This window comes from Malus sylvestris, chromosome 16, assembly GCF_916048215.2.
Source record: "Malus sylvestris chromosome 16, drMalSylv7.2, whole genome shotgun sequence".
NCBI lineage: Eukaryota > Viridiplantae > Streptophyta > Magnoliopsida > Rosales > Rosaceae > Malus > Malus sylvestris.
The window spans coordinates 14,855,114-14,877,053 of NC_062275.1; the positions used below are offsets into that span (position 1 = coordinate 14,855,114).

Here is a 21,940-nt window from a genome sequence, read left to right on the forward strand (position 1 = left end):
CGGTCGTGGGAGAAATGCTCGAGGTTGATGAGGGAGCAGCGGACGCGATTTTATATCATGTGGAGGTGCACTGTCATACTTCTCTGCTGGGATGAGTGACGAGGATGTGACTGTTTTTACTAGGATGAAGGGGGTTGAAGTTGTGTTCTTGTGATTTTGAATTTCCTATTGAAATTGGATCCAAATAGTTTACAAGAATGTAAAGCTTCGAGTGTCTGGGATGAGTTTAAATACTTATACCATGTAATTAAATGAATGCTACATGTAAAATTCAATGATAGTACTACATGTAATGTACTATATTTACTGAGCTCATTTAGACTCCACATATTTAATAGAGGTGACATTTTCTTTATCTACAAATATCACCCTCCAGAGTAGGTTAATTGTTGTGAATTCCGCACTGATGCATTCTTTTGAACCATACTTTAGCCTACCTTTTAATTCGGTGATCAAATGTACGATGTCGTCTAATGTGGTATTAGAGTTGCATGAGAGATTAATCTATCATCAATATGTGTTGATATATTAAAAAAAAGAAATAAAGAAATAAAAGAATAGCTTAATTGCTGTGCCAGAAAAGCTTATTACAAATTTGATGCCAATAAAGCTTGTTTAGTATCGTGGCCATTTATTGCAGAGCATGCAAGTTGCAAATTTGTAAATTCATGGTGGAAGCGAGAATTTATCACTACGCCTGAGGTCTCTTGTTTGATTCCATTTTCCCTCAATATCGCTTGTATCGAAGAAAAATATTGAAGGAATCCTCAGCGAGCTAGCATGCATCACGCATGTTCTTTCTTGGTCTTGAAGTAATATCTTCGTTTAAACTCGAACTAGGAACACAACGGAAATTGAAAGTCGAGAATTCAAGGAACAAACTGTCTTCATTTATTTACTTCTTATTGTACATATCTGAATATTTCTGTAAACTTGCATAGCAGAAAGAATCGTGCATAGAAACCTTGCATTTGTTATTGAACTACTTTCTCCATATACCGTCGTTTACAAAACAAAAAGTAGAGCCAGCCAAAGAGGCAGCTCGACCTATCGATTTAATATGAACCAAAAAAACAAGTGGAAATAATTAGTAAGGTACTAAACTTACAATGATGTCCTCCTATGCAATCTAATGTAGAACTCCACCTCTCGAAACCTACCCGCCACCCAGAGAACAAAAATCGAAAACAAAAACAAACAACTTTCATAGATGCAAGTCAAAGCCAATTCCCTGAGGAGCAACCGGATCAGGAAATGACGAATGAGCAAGATGAATCATCTCTTATTTCCAAGACGGGGTACGCCAGAAGTCCGTTGCAATGTTGCCGAGGACCAATCATCAGCAGATTTCTTGAGGGTTAGTCCTTGCTTACTTTTTGGCCTGCCTAGGGCATCATCACAATAAGAACAAGAAAACATTAGTCAGCTTCGACCACTGGACAAAAATTGAACATTAAAAAAAGAGTGAATGTTGAGAGGCAAATCAACTGCCCAGACCCCTTCGAAAATAACAGATTGAAAAGGGGGAATACATTTTGTCCAGTGGCAGGTCCCTTGTTCACATTTAACCTCCGAGTCGATGGAGCCGTGCCACTGATGAAGCAGCTGCAGCTGCAGTGACACGTATTCTGCAAGGAAGAAGAAGATTAATCCACTTTCAAATTATAACTTTCGTACATAATGTCAACCAACTATTTGATTTTGTCACTCTATGATCCCTTTTATGTACATCAACATATTCATCTGTTTCATCCACAATCTCCTCCTGCATTTTTCAAGACAATCATCACTACAACCAAATAAACAATTTTCATTAACTGAAAGCACGAGAATATCAGTTGCGTGTACATTACCTGCAGGAGTTCTTCAAATACATCTTCCAGAGTGATAATCCCAATGACTTCACCCTCCTCGATATCCTCTGATACCTGGAGCAAACCATTTGTTGCTTTCTCACTATGGGGTGAAAAAGTTTCCTTGTGTCTATGAAGGGGCCTTGGTATCCTGGGTATAACAACAACAACACTGTCCGGCTTTCCATCTTGCTTGGATAGCAAGGGAGTAGTCAGTTGGGAGTCCGTGCCAGTGTCTCCGTTCCATTCATCTCTCCTTCCATCAATGGTTGGTTGAGGATTTTTTATCAAGATATGGATGGGAAAATAAGACACAGGAATGGAGATATCAGCGCTCTTAACTTGTTTTTTTTTTTTTTTTTTTAGAATGTAAGTTACAAAATTACCCTTTATAGTGGTAAATTCTTTCACACACATCTATCTCCTCCATCCTTTATCGTTGCTACCTTCTCTCTTTTTCTCTACAATTCCCTCACGCGCCATCGCCTCGCATTCAAACCCTTTGTCTCCTCTTCCAAACCCTCACTCCTGGCGATGAAGGACCGGCCTCCTTCCTCGTACGACTCCGTCTACATCCCTCCCGACCATTGCCTCTGCTCCATCATCACCACCCCTAATTATACCTCCCATGTTTCAATCTGCTCCAAGCTCCAGGAAAAACCAGACTGCTGCTGTTGTTGCTGCTCTCAACCGGAGGAGCAGCACCAATGGTGCTCTGGTGTAGTACCAAAATTAGCAGCAGCAGGAGTATAAACCCAAGCTATAGCAGACTTCTGTTTACGACAACAACGTTTCCGATAAAGGCTTTGATCGCAAAGTTGAGTTGTCACCGCATCCGGTGATGTTTCTATACGTGGATTGTGTACTCGTAGAGTTGTTAATTGGGAAGTATGCGTGTTTACTAAGTGTGAATTGGTGATTGAGTTTTGTTGATGCACAAAATCAGTGAGGACTTTGGTACAACAGAAAGTGTTAAGTTTGTAACCTTCGCTAGATTACTCCGGTCACTAGCGTGGATAAGTATGTAAATGGATAGGGACAGGGAAGCAAACACAAGATGTACATGGTTCACCCAGATTGGCTACGTCCACGGAGTAAAGGAGTTCTCATTAATTATGAAGGGTTTACACAAGTACATAGGTTCAAGCTCTCCTTTAGTAAGTACCAGTGAATGATTTAGTACAAATGACATTAGGAAATATTGTGAGAGAATGATCTCTATTTATAGAAGAGAGTTTCTAGTTTCATTCTGACATTGACACGTGTCATGTTGTGATTGGCTTCTGATGTTGACACGTGTCGCGCTATGATTGGCTTCTGATGTCGACACGTGTCGCGCTGTGATTGGCCTCCTGGTTGTAGGGAAACTCTTTTGGGTCCTTGACGGTATAACGTTGACCGGTGCTCAATAGTTTCTAGATTGGTCAACTATGGTATAAACAGTGCTCCCCTAAGTTCCCGAGTGAGGGAAGCTCCTTAGTTGGGGACTTGTAAGATCTAAGCCATTGAGTAATCACGAAACTTCTGTTGGAAATGTGCCCTAAAGCTAATCATATGATGATACTTTACGGACATTTCACATGTTAAACTAATCTAGTTTAATATAAAGGGCAAAGATTATTGTTTGAGCCGTCTCATATAAATGTTATATGCTTAAACGATAAAGTCCAAGGAATATGTGATTGGGAGAATGTAATCTAATGAAGTTAGATTCATGAGACCATTCTTTCGTAGACACATCCTAAATGTTCCTGATCATAGGATTGCCAATTGGGCATTGACAGTCCATCAAGATCGGTACGTGCTATGTCTTCTCTCAGGGAGAGTGACTAGTCTCGAGTCATTGGTGTGTGTGACATCAAGACAAGTACGTAGGTGCTCAATAGAGAATGAGTTCACTGAACGTGATCGACGAAGAGTTCTCATACTCATGTCACATGAGAACTCATGGTTGGGATAATACAAAGTAGTCCTTTGACCTGAGGCATCATAGTTGTCTTGTGGTTAAGTCCTTGATCTTTGATTATGTCAAAGTCACTCCATCAGGAGGGTGTCCACGGCATCGTTGGGGTTAAGCCACTTAGCCATGGAGGCAAGTGAATGCGCAACAAGGGATCTCTAACCTTCAAACTGTTTGAGGGAGAATACTCTATGATATGATTTAGAATCTCTGGCCAGAGTATGAATGAGATTTAGAAAAGTCGTTCTAAATCACATTCAAGGAAATCATATAAGCACACGAATCACATTGGATAGTAGACATGAACATATAAACTATCAAACCAAACAATGTGGTCAAGAGTATTAGATTAGAGAAAGACCGTATTGCATTTGTAATCCCAAACTGAATAGGTTCTCTGACCTCTTCTGATTAGCTTGGGTAACCATGATATGCTGCTAGGTGTCACTCATGGTTTGTGGAAGCCCTAAACGTGTGTAATCACTAAAGGGAGAATTGAAAGTAAGTTTCAAATTCACAATCGATGTAAAAATGGTTTTAATCGCCCACTGCCTCGCTAAAAGGAACCTAATGGATCGCACACCATAAGAGGTGGAGATTGGAGATTAAACGGAGATGAGTAAGAATGATTAAATGGTTTAATCATTTATTTATGGCAAGGATTAATTAATATGTTAATTAATCAAACGAATAAGTTCGTTAAAGACCTCGGGGATAGTTTTGGACCTTAAGGCCCAATGGGCTTCGAACGTCAAGTCCATTGACTTAAGTTGTATGACAACTTAATGAATAATGATTCACAAAGGCCTAATTAGCCCAAAATACCCTAGGGCCGGCCATGATGCTAAGGGTAGTGAACTTGGACTTATTTACAAGTTTGCCACTCAAATGAATAAAGGTATAAATATGACTTTATAGCCTAAAATTCATCAGGGTTTTGTTTTGGGGAAAATTGGAGAGAACATGTCTCTCCATTTCTCTCTAAAGAGGCCGGCCACCTTGGGGGGTACATCTAGCAATCCTACTACTCCAAGGTCACTCATATCTTCTCCAATCTCTCCTTGGTGAAGAGACTTAGAGGTTCCCTATTTTGGGAACTTGGAGAAACCTATTCTTCCATCCAAATCCATAGATTTAAGATGCAAGGAATGAAGGCCCTCTCTTTGGGTGATTAGCCTTTGCTTATGCAAAGAGGAATCTTCAAAGGTATAAATTTCCACTCACTTTGTTTTGAGTTGATTAATGGTTCACCAATCTACTAGGCTTTGAATTTCTTGGTTAATGTTTTGTTTTTAAGTGCATGCTAGCATGATTCCGCCTTTAATTGTTAATTGCATGCTATATGATGTTGCTTAAATGAACATGTTTTCACAAAAACATCCTTCAAGTGGTATCAGAGCCTAGGTCTAGTAGTTGGTGAATCCTTTTGGGTTTTGTAGTTCATAGTTTGTGATTTAAAAGTTGTAATATGTTACAAGCTTTATTCTTGTTTCTTTGAATGTAAATTTTATTAGAAAATTTGCCATCTCAAATGTTGTAGATGTAGTTCATATGAGCATGAATATTGGAGCTAAAATTTGGTGCATGCTTTTGGGAATTTTCGGCCAAATATATAGGGTGATTTTTTGGGTTCTTGTTTGACTTGTTAAAAGTGTTTTCAAGTGACTTTTGGAACCCTTATGTACCCTAGTTTGGTTAGATGTTATTTCCCTAAAGTTTGAATGGTTTTGGAATGTTTTTGGGTGAAAAAAGTTCATGGAAAAATTTTGGGTTTTTCATGAATGTTCTTCATTGTTCTTGACATTTTTGCCAAGAACAAAAAGGTTTGTGTTTTGATTCAAAGTTTTGATTTATTTCATAAAGTTTATGTTTTATGTTTTTCAAATGTTTAAATGTTTTAGATATTTGTTTAAATGGCAATAGAAATAATGGTGGGTGTGAAAGGATTAAAACCCTTTCACACACACCACTTGTGCACTTGCATGCTTTATGTCAAACTACAAATCAACACACACATCACTCCATTTCTTCTTCCAAAACCGGCCCTCCCTCAAGTGGGAGTACTTTTGGGGCTTTTATGCAATTACATAAAGTTTTGATACTTTTGTGTATTTGCACTTTGGCCCAAAAGTTTACGTTTTTACGTTTAGGTCCAAAAACGCTAAAGGACAAATTGTTTTGATCCTTTAATGAAGTTTTTGCATTGATTAAATTTTGGGTTCTAATGTAATTACATGAAGTAGTGGACTTTTGTGTCTTTACAAAGTGACCCCAAAAGTTTTGCAATATAGCCCAAAAGTTGAGGTTAATTGCTTTATAGCCCAAATAAGTTGTGGTTATTGCATGATGGCCCAAATTAGGTTGAGAACAAAATTGTTTTGTCTCTTTAAATGAGAATTGGATTTTCATTTTGTTTAGCTCCATTTAAATCAATTTTATGGATACAAAAACCAAATGAAAATGTTGCATTCAATTTAATTAGTTAAAGTGTTAATTAATTAAAGGGTGATTATGAACCTAAGCCTAATATAATTGAGCTATGTGATAGGCCGTTTCAAATTTGTTTGAACCATGGGAATGTGTAGATTAATTTTGGTTGTAATTTGATTTGATCAAATGTTGTAAAAGGGCTTAAGCTCTTCTTTACTTTAAAGTAATTTGTTTTATGCAAATGTTGTAATGAGCATAAGCTCACCTTTACTTTGAAGTACTTCTTTCTCGCTTTATTTGATATGCATGAAAATGAAGTAGTTGGGTCCAACGCCCCTAAGACAACACGCCTTAATGTGATTAAACGCGTAACTAAAATCAATCACCATCCCTAGACCGAGATTCAACACAAGGCTCGTGTTGAATCTAAACAAAGGTTCATAGTCATCCTAAGGCCCTAAGGCAACTATATAGTCCATTAAATGAATGCAAAGTTTATGTTAGTAGTATCATATACTCTTGCTTTAAAAACCGTTTTAAAAGCATAGTGGGAGTATTATATACAACTAAAACAATCATATGGACCAATAGTTGTAATAGGACCAAAATTGTTTTAATAGAGATTAAAATGTATGTTTATATGTGATGAGACCTAAAACCCTCAACCAAACCAATATTAAGTTGAAAAGCGTGAGAGTGCTTTGAACACTCTTTTGTGGCCTTCCACCGTGGTAGGCTTCAATCGTTTGTGACTCATACAATGTATTCGTCCAGTTCTGGGGTTGCAAAGTATGTGCTTACATTCAGGAGAAGCCTATAAACATATGATGAAGTGAAAGTAGGCAACGAGTATGGCCAATATGGAGTTCTTCTGAGGCCATTCTTGAACCCCTACTTGAACTAGCATGGTGGGAATGACTTAACTAAGTGCAATGGTGCCAATATGGAGTTCTTCTGAGGCATCATTCTCTAGAGGCCAAATAAGATGGGTACTTGCATTAGTTGCAAATGAGTAAGCGTACTATCTCATTATTATTATTGCTAGCCAATATGGAGTTCTTCTGAGGTGGGCTTGGTAATAGTGAGCCTCCCATAACCTACTAGGAGTTTCATCCAAAACTCTCGAATTCCAATGAGGGATATGGAATTTGCCAAAAATAGTGGGTGGTGCTATTTGATTTAAAGACCCGAATCAAATGGCTTAAAATCAATCAATTTATATTCGTTATGTATTTGTTTACCAATATATTTGCAAACGCTATCCAACACTTGACAAAGAAAAGCCGAATGCTTTAGTTTCCGGACTTGGTAACACAATCCCAAAGATTGTCTTAAATGGATTGTATATGTACCTAAATAGTCTCATCCTCACAATCTTCCTAATGATAATGTATCATTGGAAGAACATGTTAGAAAGGTCTATCATGAAGAGGACAACACAAACAACCAATGCTTAATCCTTTGTTAAATGAACAAAGGAACTTACAAAGATTAGCATAATGACAAGGACACTTTTAGTGTTATTAGTTCTTCACTTACAAATCGTTGTATGAAGAAATAATAGTTGCTTTGAACAACCCTTAGTCAATGCAAACACTAGTGCTTGTTTCTTTGTTAAATGAACAAAGAACTTGAGAAGAAAGCACAAAGGCATGGACACTTTATGTGCCATGTTTCTTCACTTACAAATTGTTGTATGAAGAAATGAGAGTTGCCATGTACAACTCTTGAAGGTTTGTAATTATGTTTAGAACATAATGGTTGGTTGACAAAAATAGTCCATTAACATGGACTTATAATGATTTTGAATCATTAAGTGTTGAAGTGATAAACCACTTAATGAGACGGAAACTAGGCAAGGACTTCACCTAAGTGCCCCTATCCTAATGGTTCACTAAGTTTATTGTAAACTATGTAGTGAACAATAACCACATGCTCTCCAAAATGTTTGATGTGTATAACACAATTGAAATAAGTTTCAAGAGAGATAGTGGGAGTTTAGGGACCATGACTATTGTAGTCAAAGGAGAAGTCAAATGAAGAAGATAAAATTAACTCCAAGGGAACAAACTTTCTTTATGAAAGGATGGACATTGGAAGGGGTATTTGCAAGAAATGTCTTGCAAATGTCAAGAACACACCTTTCGAAGGTGTTGTAAATTGTTCTTGAAAAGTTCAAAACAGTTGGTTCTTCTACTTGAATGCTTGATTCCGTATTAGTAACTATGTTTTACAATCGTTGTAAAAGTGTGACTAATAAGAAGTAGAAGATATATGAGAGAAGGAAAAGGTGCTTCACATTCGGAAAGTGAATCAAATATAGATCTCTGCGAAAGCAGATGGTACTTACTTCCTCATATGAACTACCAAAGAAATTGGAAAAACATAGATTGTCTTTATATTCCAATTTTAAGGAACTAAATTCCGTCACTATGTGAAATGGATAAATGTTTTGTTTGACAAAACATTGTTCTTTATTAATCAATGATTGGATTATGGTAATCTAATTGATTGTCTCTATAGTAGAGATAATATGGTGGTGTTAACTGTTTAGAACATAATGATGCTTAAAACCCAAAAGGTTGCAAGGTAGTGACTAATCCCAACTAAGTTGTGATTCCTCTAAAAACATAAATTACGAGTTGGTAATAAATGGATGCTTTGGATTGTTAGATCCGGATCCAATACCTTCTTGTTAAAATTGTATAGAGGTGAAATGTTCGAATCTTTATTCTTTTGGAAAGAAGAAAGAATCACAAAGTTGTTGAGGTTAATTCACTTAGATGTTAGTGGCACTTGACCACAAACATAATACTACTCATGTTGGATGACATTCACCGAAGATCACCCTCGGTTGGACTATAGTTTATTTTAAATAAACATAAGTCCGAATACTTTGCAAAAGGTTTCAAAGAATTCAAGTAATGTAAGTTGATGAGTAAGACGTCTAAAGTATTTACCTCCTTAGATTTAATCCAAGATAAGGTAACACTTTAGAACAGTTTCCTTGAAAGATATTAAGGAAATAAGCATCATAAGATAATGTATTTCTCCATTAGGAGAAGAACGAACTCGAATGAGATTTAGTTCGTTAGATGTTATCTATTACCCATATATAGGATATATACTTCTAAAACAATATGATTGTAAATTAGAAGATCTTCCAATATTTTCATGACTCCATAAGATGTAGTTGGAAAGAAAGACAAAATCTTAAAGCATGTTAAGATTTGGGGTTGTGTGCTAATAAGCAATATTTGTTTGATAACAATCTTGTGGGATATCCTTAAATTAACTTTTGGATATCGCTTCTATATACCAACTAACAAATGTTGTTTTGTTGGGTAGTTCATTGTAATCCTACAATGTGATTTGCCTAAGAGCAAATGAACGAGGGATAGAACTCAAAGAATGGTTCTTTGAGAGACAAGATAATAATCAACAAATATAACAACCTAGTTCCTATACCAAAAGCTCCAAGGTAGTCGAGAAGGATTTATAAACCGTCTCAGTTGAATGGTTTGAACTTTACGACTATGTCATAGAGTTGCACCTCTTAATTCGAAAGAAATAAGAATGAAAATCCTTATGACTACATTGAGTGCATATACGATATATACTCAAGGAAATGGTAAAGTACCATTTGACCCGAAATAATGAAACCTTCATAAGCTAATTGGTAGCTTAAGGTGACTACAATCAAAGAGAATGGTTGACTTTGAAGGAACCATTTTTGACGTAGTCTTAGTTTCAATTAATTCGAAGATTGCTAGCTACAACTAAATGGTGATTCAATGTTTGGACATAATATAGGTTTCCGAAACCATTATTAAGATAGTCTTGATAATATATGTCTAAAACTATGAATCACAAGACATGTAAGTTGTAGAGATCCATCCATCATGGATCTTAGCAAGCTAGTGGGAGCTATAAGCGTCTTATGAGAAAAAAGGTCAAATCGTTTGCTTTCTCATAAAGATGTAAATGAATCTTTTGTTTACTAGGTTTACAAAAGATTAGTGAGAGTTAATCATATTCCTAAATTTATATATATATATATATATATATATATATATATATATATATATATATATAAATATATATGAGATATATATGAATGTATATATGATATATTAATTTTGGAATTGAAAAGAATATTTCTTCTTTAAAGTTATGACTTTAAGCATTCTATAACGATAGAATGTATATGGGAGACATAGTCTGTATACATGGGATAGAAATCTATAATGATAGATTTTTTAGGATATAATTGGATTATATCAATTCCTAATAATAGACAAAAGATGCTAGGAAGTTTCTCATATGATGATAAACTTCAAATAGAAGGATGACTCTAGTGTGACTAGCAAGTTGCCCTTCTCAAAGGGAACGTGCCCTTTTAACTCCCAAAGAAATAATGCGTAAATAGAATCCTTTATGCATACGCACAAAGGTGATTTATGTATTTCATATTGTATGAAAAACATTGATATGAGTTGTACCTAGAACGGTACAAGATGATATCAGTGCAAGCCTAGGATCAGAACCATGGCAACTGTCAAGTGAGTCCTTAAGTATTTAAGAAATACTAAAGGATAAATTCCTCAAAGATCGAGGAAGAATTAGAGTAACGTAATGGAAGCGTAAATGTATTAGATTATGAATCTAATCCATCATTGGATGTTTCTTCATTATGAATGAAGAGATAAACAGATATCTCTTTATTATGACTAAAGAGATATTTGGATGGAAACATTAAAGTAATGACTTTAGTGTGTTCCATTATGAATGCAAAATATATTGCCATATAGAAGTTTGCAACAATGTTGTTTGGATGGGAAAGTTCATTTAGTGAACTCTCTATTCGGTTCCAACCAGAAAGTGTATCTAGTGTACTGACACTATGACACTAATGGGGCGATAGCTCAAGCCTGGGAATCAAGGTCTCATCAAGATCCGAACTCATATGAGAGACTGAACCACATGATTGAGAATCATGTATAATGGTGACGTCGTTATTCTCAAGGTTGCTTCTATGGATAACATATAGATATCCATTGTCTAGGCCTACTATTCAGCCATTTATGAAATGACTACAAAAGAGGTATCATCACTGATGACTAAGCTGATTGGTTATAGTGCAAGTGGGAGATTGTTGGAAATGTGCCCTAAAGCCAATCATATGATGATACTTTACGGACATTTCACATGTTAAACTAATCTAGTTTAATATAAAGGGCAAAGATTATTGTTTGAGCCGTCTCATATAAATGTTATATGCTTAAACGATAAAGTCCAAGGAATATGTGATTGGGAGAATGTAATCTAATGAAGTTAGATTCATGAGACCATTCTTTCGTAGACACATCCTAAATGTTCCTGATCATAGGATTGCCAATTGGGCATTGACAGTCCATCAAGATCGGTACGTGCTATGTCTTCTCTCAGGGAGAGTGACTAGTCTCGAGTCATTGGTGTGTGTGACATCAAGACAAGTACGTAGGTGCTCAATAGAGAATGAGTTCACTGAACGTGATCGACGAAGAGTTCTCATACTCATGTCACATGAGAACTCATGGTTGGGATAATGCAAAGTAGTCCTTTGACCTGAGGCATCATAGTTGTCTTGTGGTTAAGTCCTTGATCTTTGATTATGTCAAAGTCACTCCATCAGGAGGGTGTCCATGGCATCGTTGGGGTTAAGCCACTTAGCCATGGAGGCAAGTGAATGCGCAACAAGGGATCTCTAACCTTCAAACTGTTTGAGGGAGAATACTCTATGATATGATTTAGAATCTCTGGCCAGAGTATGAATGAGATTTAGAAAAGTCGTTCTAAATCACATTCAAGGAAATCATATAAGCACACGAATCACATTGGATAGTAGACATGAACATATAAACTATCAAACCAAACAATGTGGTCAAGAGTATTAGATTAGAGAAAGACCGTATTGCATTTGTAATCCCAAACTGAATAGGTTCTCTGACCTCTTCTGATTAGCTTGGGTAACCATGATATGCTGCTAGGTGTCACTCATGGTTTGTGGAAGCCCTAAACGTGTGTAATCACTAAAGGGAGAATTGAAAGTAAGTTTCAAATTCACAATCGATGTAAAAATGGTTTTAATCGCCCACTGCCTCGCTAAAAGGAACCTAATGGATCGCACACCATAAGAGGTGGAGATTGGAGATTAAACGGAGATGAGTAAGAATGATTAAATGGTTTAATCATTTATTTATGGCAAGGATTAATTAATATGTTAATTAATCAAACGAATAAGTTCGTTAAAGACCTCGGGGATAGTTTTGGACCTTAAGGCCCAATGGGCTTCGAACGTCAAGTCCATTGACTTAAGTTGTATGACAACTTAATGAATAATGATTCACAAAGGCCTAATTAGCCCAAAATACCCTAGGGCCGGCCATGATGCTAAGGGTAGTGAACTTGGACTTATTTACAAGTTTGCCACTCAAATGAATAAAGGTATAAATATGACTTTATAGCCTAAAATTCATCAGGGTTTTGTTTTGGGGAAAATTGGAGAGAACATGTCTCTCCATTTCTCTCTAAAGAGGCCGGCCACCTTGGGGGGTACATCTAGCAATCCTACTACTCCAAGGTCACTCATATCTTCTCCAATCTCTCCTTGGTGAAGAGACTTAGAGGTTCCCTATTTTGGGAACTTGGAGAAACCTATTCTTCCATCCAAATCCATAGATTTAAGATGCAAGGAATGAAGGCCCTCTCTTTGGGTGATTAGCCTTTGCTTATGCAAAGAGGAATCTTCAAAGGTATAAATTTCCACTCACTTTGTTTTGAGTTGATTAATGGTTCACCAATCTACTAGGCTTTGAATTTCTTGGTTAATGTTTTGTTTTTAAGTGCATGCTAGCATGATTCCGCCTTTAATTGTTAATTGCATGCTATATGATGTTGCTTAAATGAACATGTTTTCACAAAAACATCCTTCAACTTCTAAGTACCAAAGTGTGGTATCATTTTCACTTGCCTTATCTGTCTCATACCAGGGGTTCCAGGCAGTCAGTTCCTGACTGGAAGCTTGATTCCAAATGTTGACTGATTGCTCTCTTTCTCCTTGTTTTGCAGGTAAGAATAAGGGCAAAGGAAAAGACAGGGAAAAAGCATGATATGGGATACTCTTGCTTTTGACCCTGATGATATGAGATACTCTTTCTCTGGTGTGGTTGGTTTGCATAGGTATTATTGGGGGGAAGAAAACTGAGTATTTCGAGAGGCTTCGTTGGGAGTGCCTTATCAGATATGAGGAAGGGTTGAGCATTTTTGCAGGTCTGCCTGTCCGTGGAGGATGAAGGTCAACATATATAGGAGTCTCCCTAACAACAAATAGTAATGCTATTCCTTTACCCTTCTTGGTCGAAAGCTTCACGTGTTTTAACTTTGTCAGAGCACTTTGAAAAAGTGGTATGTGGTATATGGAAAGTTGATGTTGCGTGTGAAGATTGCAGACAAGCTTTATCCAAGAAAATCTGGCTCTCGAAGTTCGGAGAGCGATGCCTCTTCGGTTTTCGAACAAGCAATCCTGTCGGGGATCTGGCTCTCGAGATTTAGAGAGCGGTGCCTCTTCAATTTTTGAGAAAGCAATCCTGTTGGGAGTCTGGCTCTTGAGATTCGGAGAGCGGTGCCTCTTCAATTTTTGAGAAAGAAATCCTGTTGGGAGTCTGGCTCTCGAGATTCGGAGGGCGGTGCCTCTTTGATTTTTGAGCGAGTAATAATGTTATTCCTTTACCTTTCTTGGTCATAGCAATGTAGTAGGAGCTGTAAGCTTCACATGTTTTAACTTTGTCAGAGCGCTTTGAAAAAGTGGTATGTGGTATCTGGAAAGCTGATGTTACGTGTGAAGATTACAGACAAGCTTTATCCAAGTAAATCTGTCTCTCGAGAAAGTAATCCTGTTGGAAGTCTGGCTCTCGAGAAAGTAATCCTGTTGGGAGTCTAGCTCTCGAGATTTTGAAAGTGGTTCCTCTTTGATTTTTTAGCAAGCAATCTTGTTGGGAGTGTTTTCTTGAATGTGAGTAAAGGTTGGGCATTTTTGCTAGTCTGCCTTGCCACGGAGCACGGAGGTTGACACACATTGGTACTTTCTAGTTATCAAGCAGTGGTGTTGTTCCTTTACCCTTGTGGGTAATAGTAGGGTAGCTGGACCTTCAAAATTTATGTGTCTAAACTTTGTCAGAGATCTTTGGCAAATTTATCTATGGTACTCGATGAGCTGATGTTGCGTGTGGAAAGTGGTGCCTCTTCGAAATCCGAAGAGTAGTGCCTCTTCGATTTTTGAACCAACGGCCCTGTTGCCCTTTCTTTTATAAGGGCACCAATTGTGTGCAAGGAGTACATTCAGAGAGTTATTGCTTGTAGGAATTTTCCCCTTACTTCAGAGATTTATTGCACCTCATTTCTCCTTCATCATTTCTGAGAATGTCTGGCCCATCCGACAGTCGTTTTGACTTGAACTTTGGTGAAGAGGCAGCCATGCCTTCTCAAGACAACATATGGCGCCCATCCTTCTTATCCCATACTGGTTCTCTTACCGTTGGGGACTCTGTGATGAAAAATGATATGATCGCTGCGGTGGTGGCCAGGAACCTTTTCACTCTCAAAGATAACAGACTACTTTCCAAACGGTCTGTTGAGTTGGCTGTTAAGGATTCTCTAGCTCTCAGTGTTCAGTATGCAGGTTCTGTGTCTAATATGGCCCAACGCTTATTTGCTCGAACCCGCCAAGTTGAATCATTGGCGACTGAAGTGATAAGTCTCAAACAGTTGCACAGGCTCGCACATGACTATGCTACAAACATGAAGAGGTAGCTCGACCAACTGCAGGAATCTGATGGTCAGATTTTACTTGATCATCAGAGGTTTGTGGGTTTGTTCCAAAGGCATTTATTGCCCTCGTCTTCTAGGGTTGTACTGCGTAATGAAGCTCCAAATGATCAACCTTCGGTGCCTCTTCCTTATGGGGTTCTGCCTAGTACTGAGACTCCGAATAATCACTCTCTGGTGCCTCCTCTTTCTGGGGCTCTTTCAACTGCTAAGACTTCTCCTGAGCAACCTTTGTGAAGGCTCCTTCTTGTTTGTTTATTTTGATTCATGTATATGTACATATTTGTAACTTATCAGAGATATCAATAAACAAGCTTTGCTTCATTTCAAGGTATTGTGTTAAATACACCAAGGCCTTCTTCACTAAGTTCTTTGAATTTTTCCTTTTATTGAAGCTTGTATGTTGAAACTTTGTGAGTGAAACATGTAGATTGAGGTAGTGCTCTCTTAATTTCCCGAGTGAGAAAAACTTCTCGTTTGGAGACTTGAAAAATCCAAGTCACTAAGTGGTCGTGAGACTTCCGAGTATCAAGATGCAGTAACATATGGTAGGAGTCCTCCAAGTCTCCGATCGAGGGAGTTGACGAATAAGGCATTTCCTTTCTAAGTGGTAGCCCAAAACTCCTTCTTCATATATATTTATTATGAAAGTTGTTAGGCCTAAAGAAGAGGAGGCCTATGCAATTTTTGTTTTTTCGAAATTTTTTTTTCGATTTTTTTTTTCGAATTTTCAAATTTTTGAATTTTTGAATTTTTGAATTTTTGAATTTCCGAAAAAATAAATAAATATATATATATATATATATATTTTTTTTTAAAGCTTTGTAGGTGAAACTTTGGTGTTGAAGCTTTGTAGGTGAAGCTTTAAGGTCGAAGCTTTGTTGGGCACCATGAATTGATTTTGCTTCACACTATCTTGATCAAGATAGTGTGAAGCTTTTGTAGGTGAAGCTTTTGTATTGAAGCTTTGTAGGTGAAGCTTTTGTAGGTGAAGCTTTTGTGGGTCAAGCTTTTGTAGGTGAAGCTTTGGTGGGTCAAGCTTTTGTAGGTGAAGCTTTTGTGGGTGAAGCTTTTATGGGTGAAGCTTTTGTAGGTGAAGCTTTTGTGGGTCAAGCTTTTGTAGGTGAAGCTTTTGTGGGTGAAGCTTTTATGGGTGAAGCTTTTGTAGGTGAAGCTTTTGTGGGTCAAGCTTTTGTAGGTCAAGCTTTTGTAGGTCAAGCTTTTGTGTTAAAGCATTTGTGGGTGAAGCTTTGGAGTTGAAGCTTTGTAGGTGAAGCTTTGGAGTTGAAGCTTTTGTTGGGTACCATGAATTGATTTTGCTTCACACTATCTTGATCAAGATAGTGTGAAGCTTTTCAGAATTTGTAGTTGTCCTCCATTAATGAAGCTTTGTTGAATTTCCTTTTTTTTTTTTTTTGGGAAACTAGAAATTTGAAAATGTGGGAGAGACAACATATACAAATTTTGCTTCCACACCGTTGAGCAAGAGATTGTGATGCAAGCCACACCTTGTAGTAGTCGAAGGTTTGGATGAACCATATAAATTGAATTTGCTTCGAAGGTTTGAAAATTGTAGTTGCCCTCCATTGATGAAGGTTTTGTTGGCACCATAAATTGGTTTTGCTTCACACTGTCTTGATCAAGAGTGTGTGAAGCTTTTGAGAATTGTGGTTGAACTCTTTTGATGAAGCTTTTGTTGGTACCATAAATTGGTTTTGCTTCACACTATCTTGATCAAGAGTGTTTGTAGCTTTTGAGGATTGTGGTTGAACTCCTTTGATGAAGCTCTTGTTGGCACCATAAATTGGTTTTGCTTCACATTGTCTTGATTAAGAGTGTGTGCAGCTTTTGAGAATTGTGGTTGCCCTTCATTGATGAAGCTCTTGTTGTTGGCACCATAAATTGGTTTTGCTTCACACTGTCTTGATCAAGAATGTGTGAAGCTTTTGAGAATTGTGGTTGCCCTCTATTGATGAAGCTTTTGTTGGCACCATAAATTGGTTTTGCTTCACATTGTCTTAATCAAGAGTGTGTGAAGCTTTCTACGAGTTGTAGTGTTTGCATTGTTATAGAGGGGAAATGTCTGAAGCAGATGCAAAAGGGCTGAATAGCTTGATCTTCGTATGCCATGCACTGAAGTTGTTGTTGGCTTGCAATAAGACTTTGTTGGTGACTATAACTCTTGTTGGGCATAAGTGCTCCCCTAGTTGAGTTGTCAAGCTTGAGGGTTTTTGATTATTTGTGAATGCTAGGAGTTCACATGTATAAGTTGTACCACTCGTCTTCTGGTAACTGGAATGAATGGTGAGTTGCTTTCATCACTTGGTTAGTGGTATGAAGATGAGTTCTTTCTTTACTTAGTTGGTGGCATGAGTGGCAAGTTGCTAAATGATATTAGAGTACGGGTTGTACATTTCATTACCTGGTTGGTGGCATGAATGAGACTACGGGTTGTACATTTTATCACCTGGTTGGTGGCACGAAGATGAGTTCCTTTTTCACCTGGTTGGTGGCATGAGTGGCAAGTTGCCAAATGAGTTCCTTCTTCACCTGGTTGGTGGCATGAAGGAGAGTACAGGTTGTACATTTCATCACTTGGTTGGTGGCATGAAGATGAGTTCCTTCTTCACCTGGTTGGTGGCATGAGTGGCAAGTTGCCAAATGATACGGGTTGTACATTTCATCATTTGGTTGGTGGCATGAAGATGAGTTCCTTTTTCACCTGGTTGGTGGCATGAGTGGCAAGCTGCCAACTGATATTAGAGTACGGGTTGTACATTTCATCACCTGGTTAGTGGCATGAAGAAGAGTACGGGTTATACATTTCATCACCTGATTGGTAAGAATAAAGGCAAGGTGTCGAGGCACATTGTAGCAAGTGTCGAAGACACAAAGTATGTTGAACCCTTTCGAAGCACAATTGGCTTATATATGAATGTGTTGGAATGTATGATTAAACGAATATACTGTGAAGTTGTTCGTTTATTTGTATAGTCTTGTTGACTTATACTTAGACTTTGTTTCATGTTGGAAGCATTCATGTTGAAGCTTTGAACCCGAGTGTTTCATTGCTAGGAATGTAAGAGGATTAGGATCGAGTTGTCTAAATCACCTCTTTATTGAATTCATGCCAAATAGTCTTCGTTACATAGGATGCCGAACGGCTGAAGCTTAACACTTGTACAATGTGAGTTTACTTGTAATAGTACTTCAGGTGATCATCGTTCCATGGATGGCCAAGGGTTTTGCCATCGGAGCTTCTAAGCTTGTAGGAGCCAGGGCGACTGATGCCAACAACTTCAAACGGTCCATCCCAGTTTGGACTAAGTGTTCATTCACTCGGAACTCTGTCGCAGAGTAATCTTTTCTTTAATACCCAGTCCCTTACTTTGGAAAAACGAGGTTTGACCCTTGAGTCATAGTAGTTGGAGATGCGCTACTGGTAGGCGACATTCCTTAAGTGAGCCTGGTTTCTGTGTTCCTCGACTAGATCTAAGTTGATAGTAAGTTGTTTGTCATTTTCTTTTTACACGTAGTTCTGGACTCGGAACGTTGCTTGCTCAAGCTCAACTGGGACAACTGCCTCTGTACCAAAAGCAAGTGAGAATGGGGTTTCTTCTGTTGATGTCCGATTCGAAGTGCGATATGACCAAAGAACTTGGGGTACAAATTCTGGCCAACAACCTTTAGCCTTGTCCAAGCTGGTTTTCAAGGTTTGGTTGATTATTTTGTTGATGGCTTCAACTTGTCCATTAGACTGAGGATGAGCTGGGGAGGCAAAACATAAGTTGATGTTGAACTTAGAGCAAAACATCCTGAACTTATTGTTATCGAACTGTCGCCTGTTGTCAGTGACTATCGCATTGGGAATGCCAAATCTGCAAAGAATGTTCTTCCATACGAAGTCTTCTATTTTGCCTCAGTAATGATTGCCAAGGGTTCTACTTCGGCCCACTTTATGAAGTAGTCAACTGCAACGATTGCATAGCGAACCTTGCCCTTCCTTGCAGGCATTGGGCTGATCAAATCAAGTCCCCATTGGGCGAAGGGCCAAGGGTTGATCATAGGAGTGAGCAGCTCGGGAAAAGAGTGAGGAATAGTTACGTAGCGTTGACACTTATCACATGAGCGGGATATTCTGATGGCATCTTGGTGAAGTGTTGGCCAGTAATATCCTTGGCGAAAAGCCTTGTGTGTTAGGGATCGAGATCCAGCATGATCTCCTCAGACTCCTTCATGTATTTCCAGAATGACAATTTCCGCCTCTGCAGGCGTAAGGCATCTTAGGTATGGTAGGTTAAAACGCCGCTTGTAGAGTTGGTCATTAATGATCAAGTAACGGGTAGCCTTGTATCAAATTTGCTTAGCTTGAACTTTGTCATTTGGAAGGGTGCCATGAGCAAGGAATCTATAAATCAGGGTAATCCAACTATCTCCTTGTTGTAAGTTGCACACTTTTGCAGCCATGGTGCTTGGTGCTGCCAACAATTTGACCTGAATTTTTCTCCCAATCTTGTCTTCCACCGTTGAGGTGAGGTGAGCCAAAGCATCCGCATGACTGTTTGCCGCTCGAGGAATTTGGGTGATTTGGTATTGGAAGTGCTTGAGCAACAATTGTGTTTGTGCTAGATATGCTGCCGTGAAGCTATCCTTAGCGTCAAAGTTGTTGGTGACCTGGTTAACCACCAATTAGGAGTCACTGAAGATATCAATTCGTTTAACCCCAAGGTGTTTGGCCAAACGTAAGCCTGCTAGGAGGGTTTCATATTCGGCCTCATTGTTCAACGCCTTGAATTTGAAACGAATAGCATACTCTATCGCCACTTTGTCAGGGGACGTAAGGACTAGTCCTTCTCCACAACCCTGTTGGTTTGACGAGCCATCAACATATAGACTCCATGTTGAGGCTGTTGGTTCTATTTTCTGAGCTTCCGAGGGTAATGAAACCACTTCTTTAGGCATAGAAATAATGTCAACAGGATATGTGAAGTCGGCGATGAAGTCTGCCATTACTTGGCCTTTCTTAGCTGGCTTTGGTTGGTAGGAGATGTCAAACTCACCCAATGTTATTGCCCATTTGATCATTCGCCCGTAAGTGTCAGGACTTTGGAGTATTTGTCGAAGAGAATGATTGGTAAGCACGATGATGGAGTGTGCTTGGAAGTAAGGGCGAAGTTTTCGAGCAGACATGACCAATGCTAGAGCCAATTTCTCAATGTTGGAGTATCGTGTCTCCGCATCTTGTAAGGCCTTGCTAGCATAGTAGACAGGTCGTTTGACATTACCGTCCTTTCAAATGAGAACATAACTTACTGCTGAAGCCAATACCGATAGATAGATAATGAGAGTGTCACCAACTTCAGGTTTGGAGAGCAAATGGGCTTTACTCATGTAGTCTTTAAGGTTCTTGAATGCCTCAGCACATTCATCAATCCATGTAATGTACTTCTTACTTCCCTTAAGTGCTTTAAAGAAATGAGCATATATGTCTGTGGCCTTAGAGATGAACCTAGTTAAGGCTGCCACATTGCCAGTAAGGCTCTGGATGTCTTTTGAAGTTACCGATTCCTTCATGTCGAGGATTGCTTTGATCTTCTCGGGATTAGCCTCAATGCCTCGTTGGCTTATCATGAAGCCTAAGAATTTTCCAGAGCCTACGCCGAAGGCACATTTGTTGGGGTTCAACCTCATTCGATACCTCTTCAGAATGGTGAAAGTTTCAGATAGGTTGGTGATGTGTTGGTCAGCATGTTTGCTCTTGACTAGCATATCATCAACGTAAACTTTCATGCTCTTCCCAATCTGTTCGGCGAACATTGAATTGACCAGTCTCTGATAAGTCACTCCTGCATTCTTTAGGCCGAAGGGCATGATAATAGTGAAGGCCGTGTGTTCTTGGTCTTGAGGGTTCATGAGGATTTGGTTGTATCCTGAGTAAGCATCCATGAAGCTCAAGAGTTCACACCCTACCGTAGAGTCTATAAGTCTGTCTATGAGAGGAAGAGGAAAGCTATCCTTTGGGCATCCTTTGTTTAGGTCGATGTAATCGACACATATTCTCCACAAGACCCTTTGGAACATGAGACTTTCCTTGGGCGAATTCTTCTTAACAAGGATAACATTTGCTACCTACGTTGGATAATTGACTTCACGGACGAAGCCTATGCCTTTGAGTTTTTCAACTTCTGCCTTCATTGCCTTGTACCATTCAACGTCATAAGATCTTCGCTTCTGTCTCACTGGCTTGGTCTTGGGGTCAATACTTAAGCGATGACAGATGATATCGGGAAAGATGCCTGGCATGTCTTCGTATGACCAGGCGAAAACCCCAGTGTTCTCTTCCAAAAAAGAGATCAATGCCAACCGAATGGGTGGTGACAAGGTGGTGCCAATCTTCACCATGCGATCCGGATAATCTTTTGAGATATAGACCTTCTCCAACTCTTCAGCGGGTTGTGCTTGCTGGGTGAAAGAGTCATCTCGAGGATCGTTGGGTTGACTATTGCCACCGTGAAGATCCAAGTTGGCTTCGTCTGGGTTGGTCTTTATGACTTGGTCATGTATAGAAAGGGTTTCCTTGGGCACAGGCAGGTGCTATTGCTTGACCGAAGTGTTGTAACATGATCATGCACTAAATTGATCTCCTCTAATGTAACCATTGCCATAGGGGGGTTGAAAATTTCATCAACAACATATGTATGGATACCATGGCCTTGAGATCATTGATGCCTGTGCGTCCGAAGATGACATTGTATGCCGTTGGGCAATCAACCACCAGGAAGTTAGTGGTAATGGTAGCTGTGTAAGGGTCTGTACCAATGGCGAAAAGTAA

The 21,940-nt window shown here is 38.7% G+C and overlaps 1 protein-coding gene across 2 annotated transcripts in view; it reads right to left on the reverse strand.

Annotated features, from left to right (window-relative positions):
* Positions 1–1,097: 1,097 nt before the first annotated feature.
* LOC126608481 (DUF21 domain-containing protein At4g14240-like) overlaps positions 1,098–21,940 on the reverse strand; it is a 48,217-nt gene continuing 27,374 nt past the window's right edge. Inside the window, exon 13 of one of the 2 annotated variants that reach the window (XM_050276389.1) lies at positions 1,098–1,381. In XM_050276389.1, the coding sequence (XP_050132346.1) occupies positions 1,370–1,381 (12 nt within the window). In that variant the 3' untranslated portion in view covers positions 1,098–1,369. Of the gene's footprint in view, positions 1,386–21,940 lie in introns of both variants that reach the window. The other variant, XM_050276386.1, reaches the window with a different exon arrangement.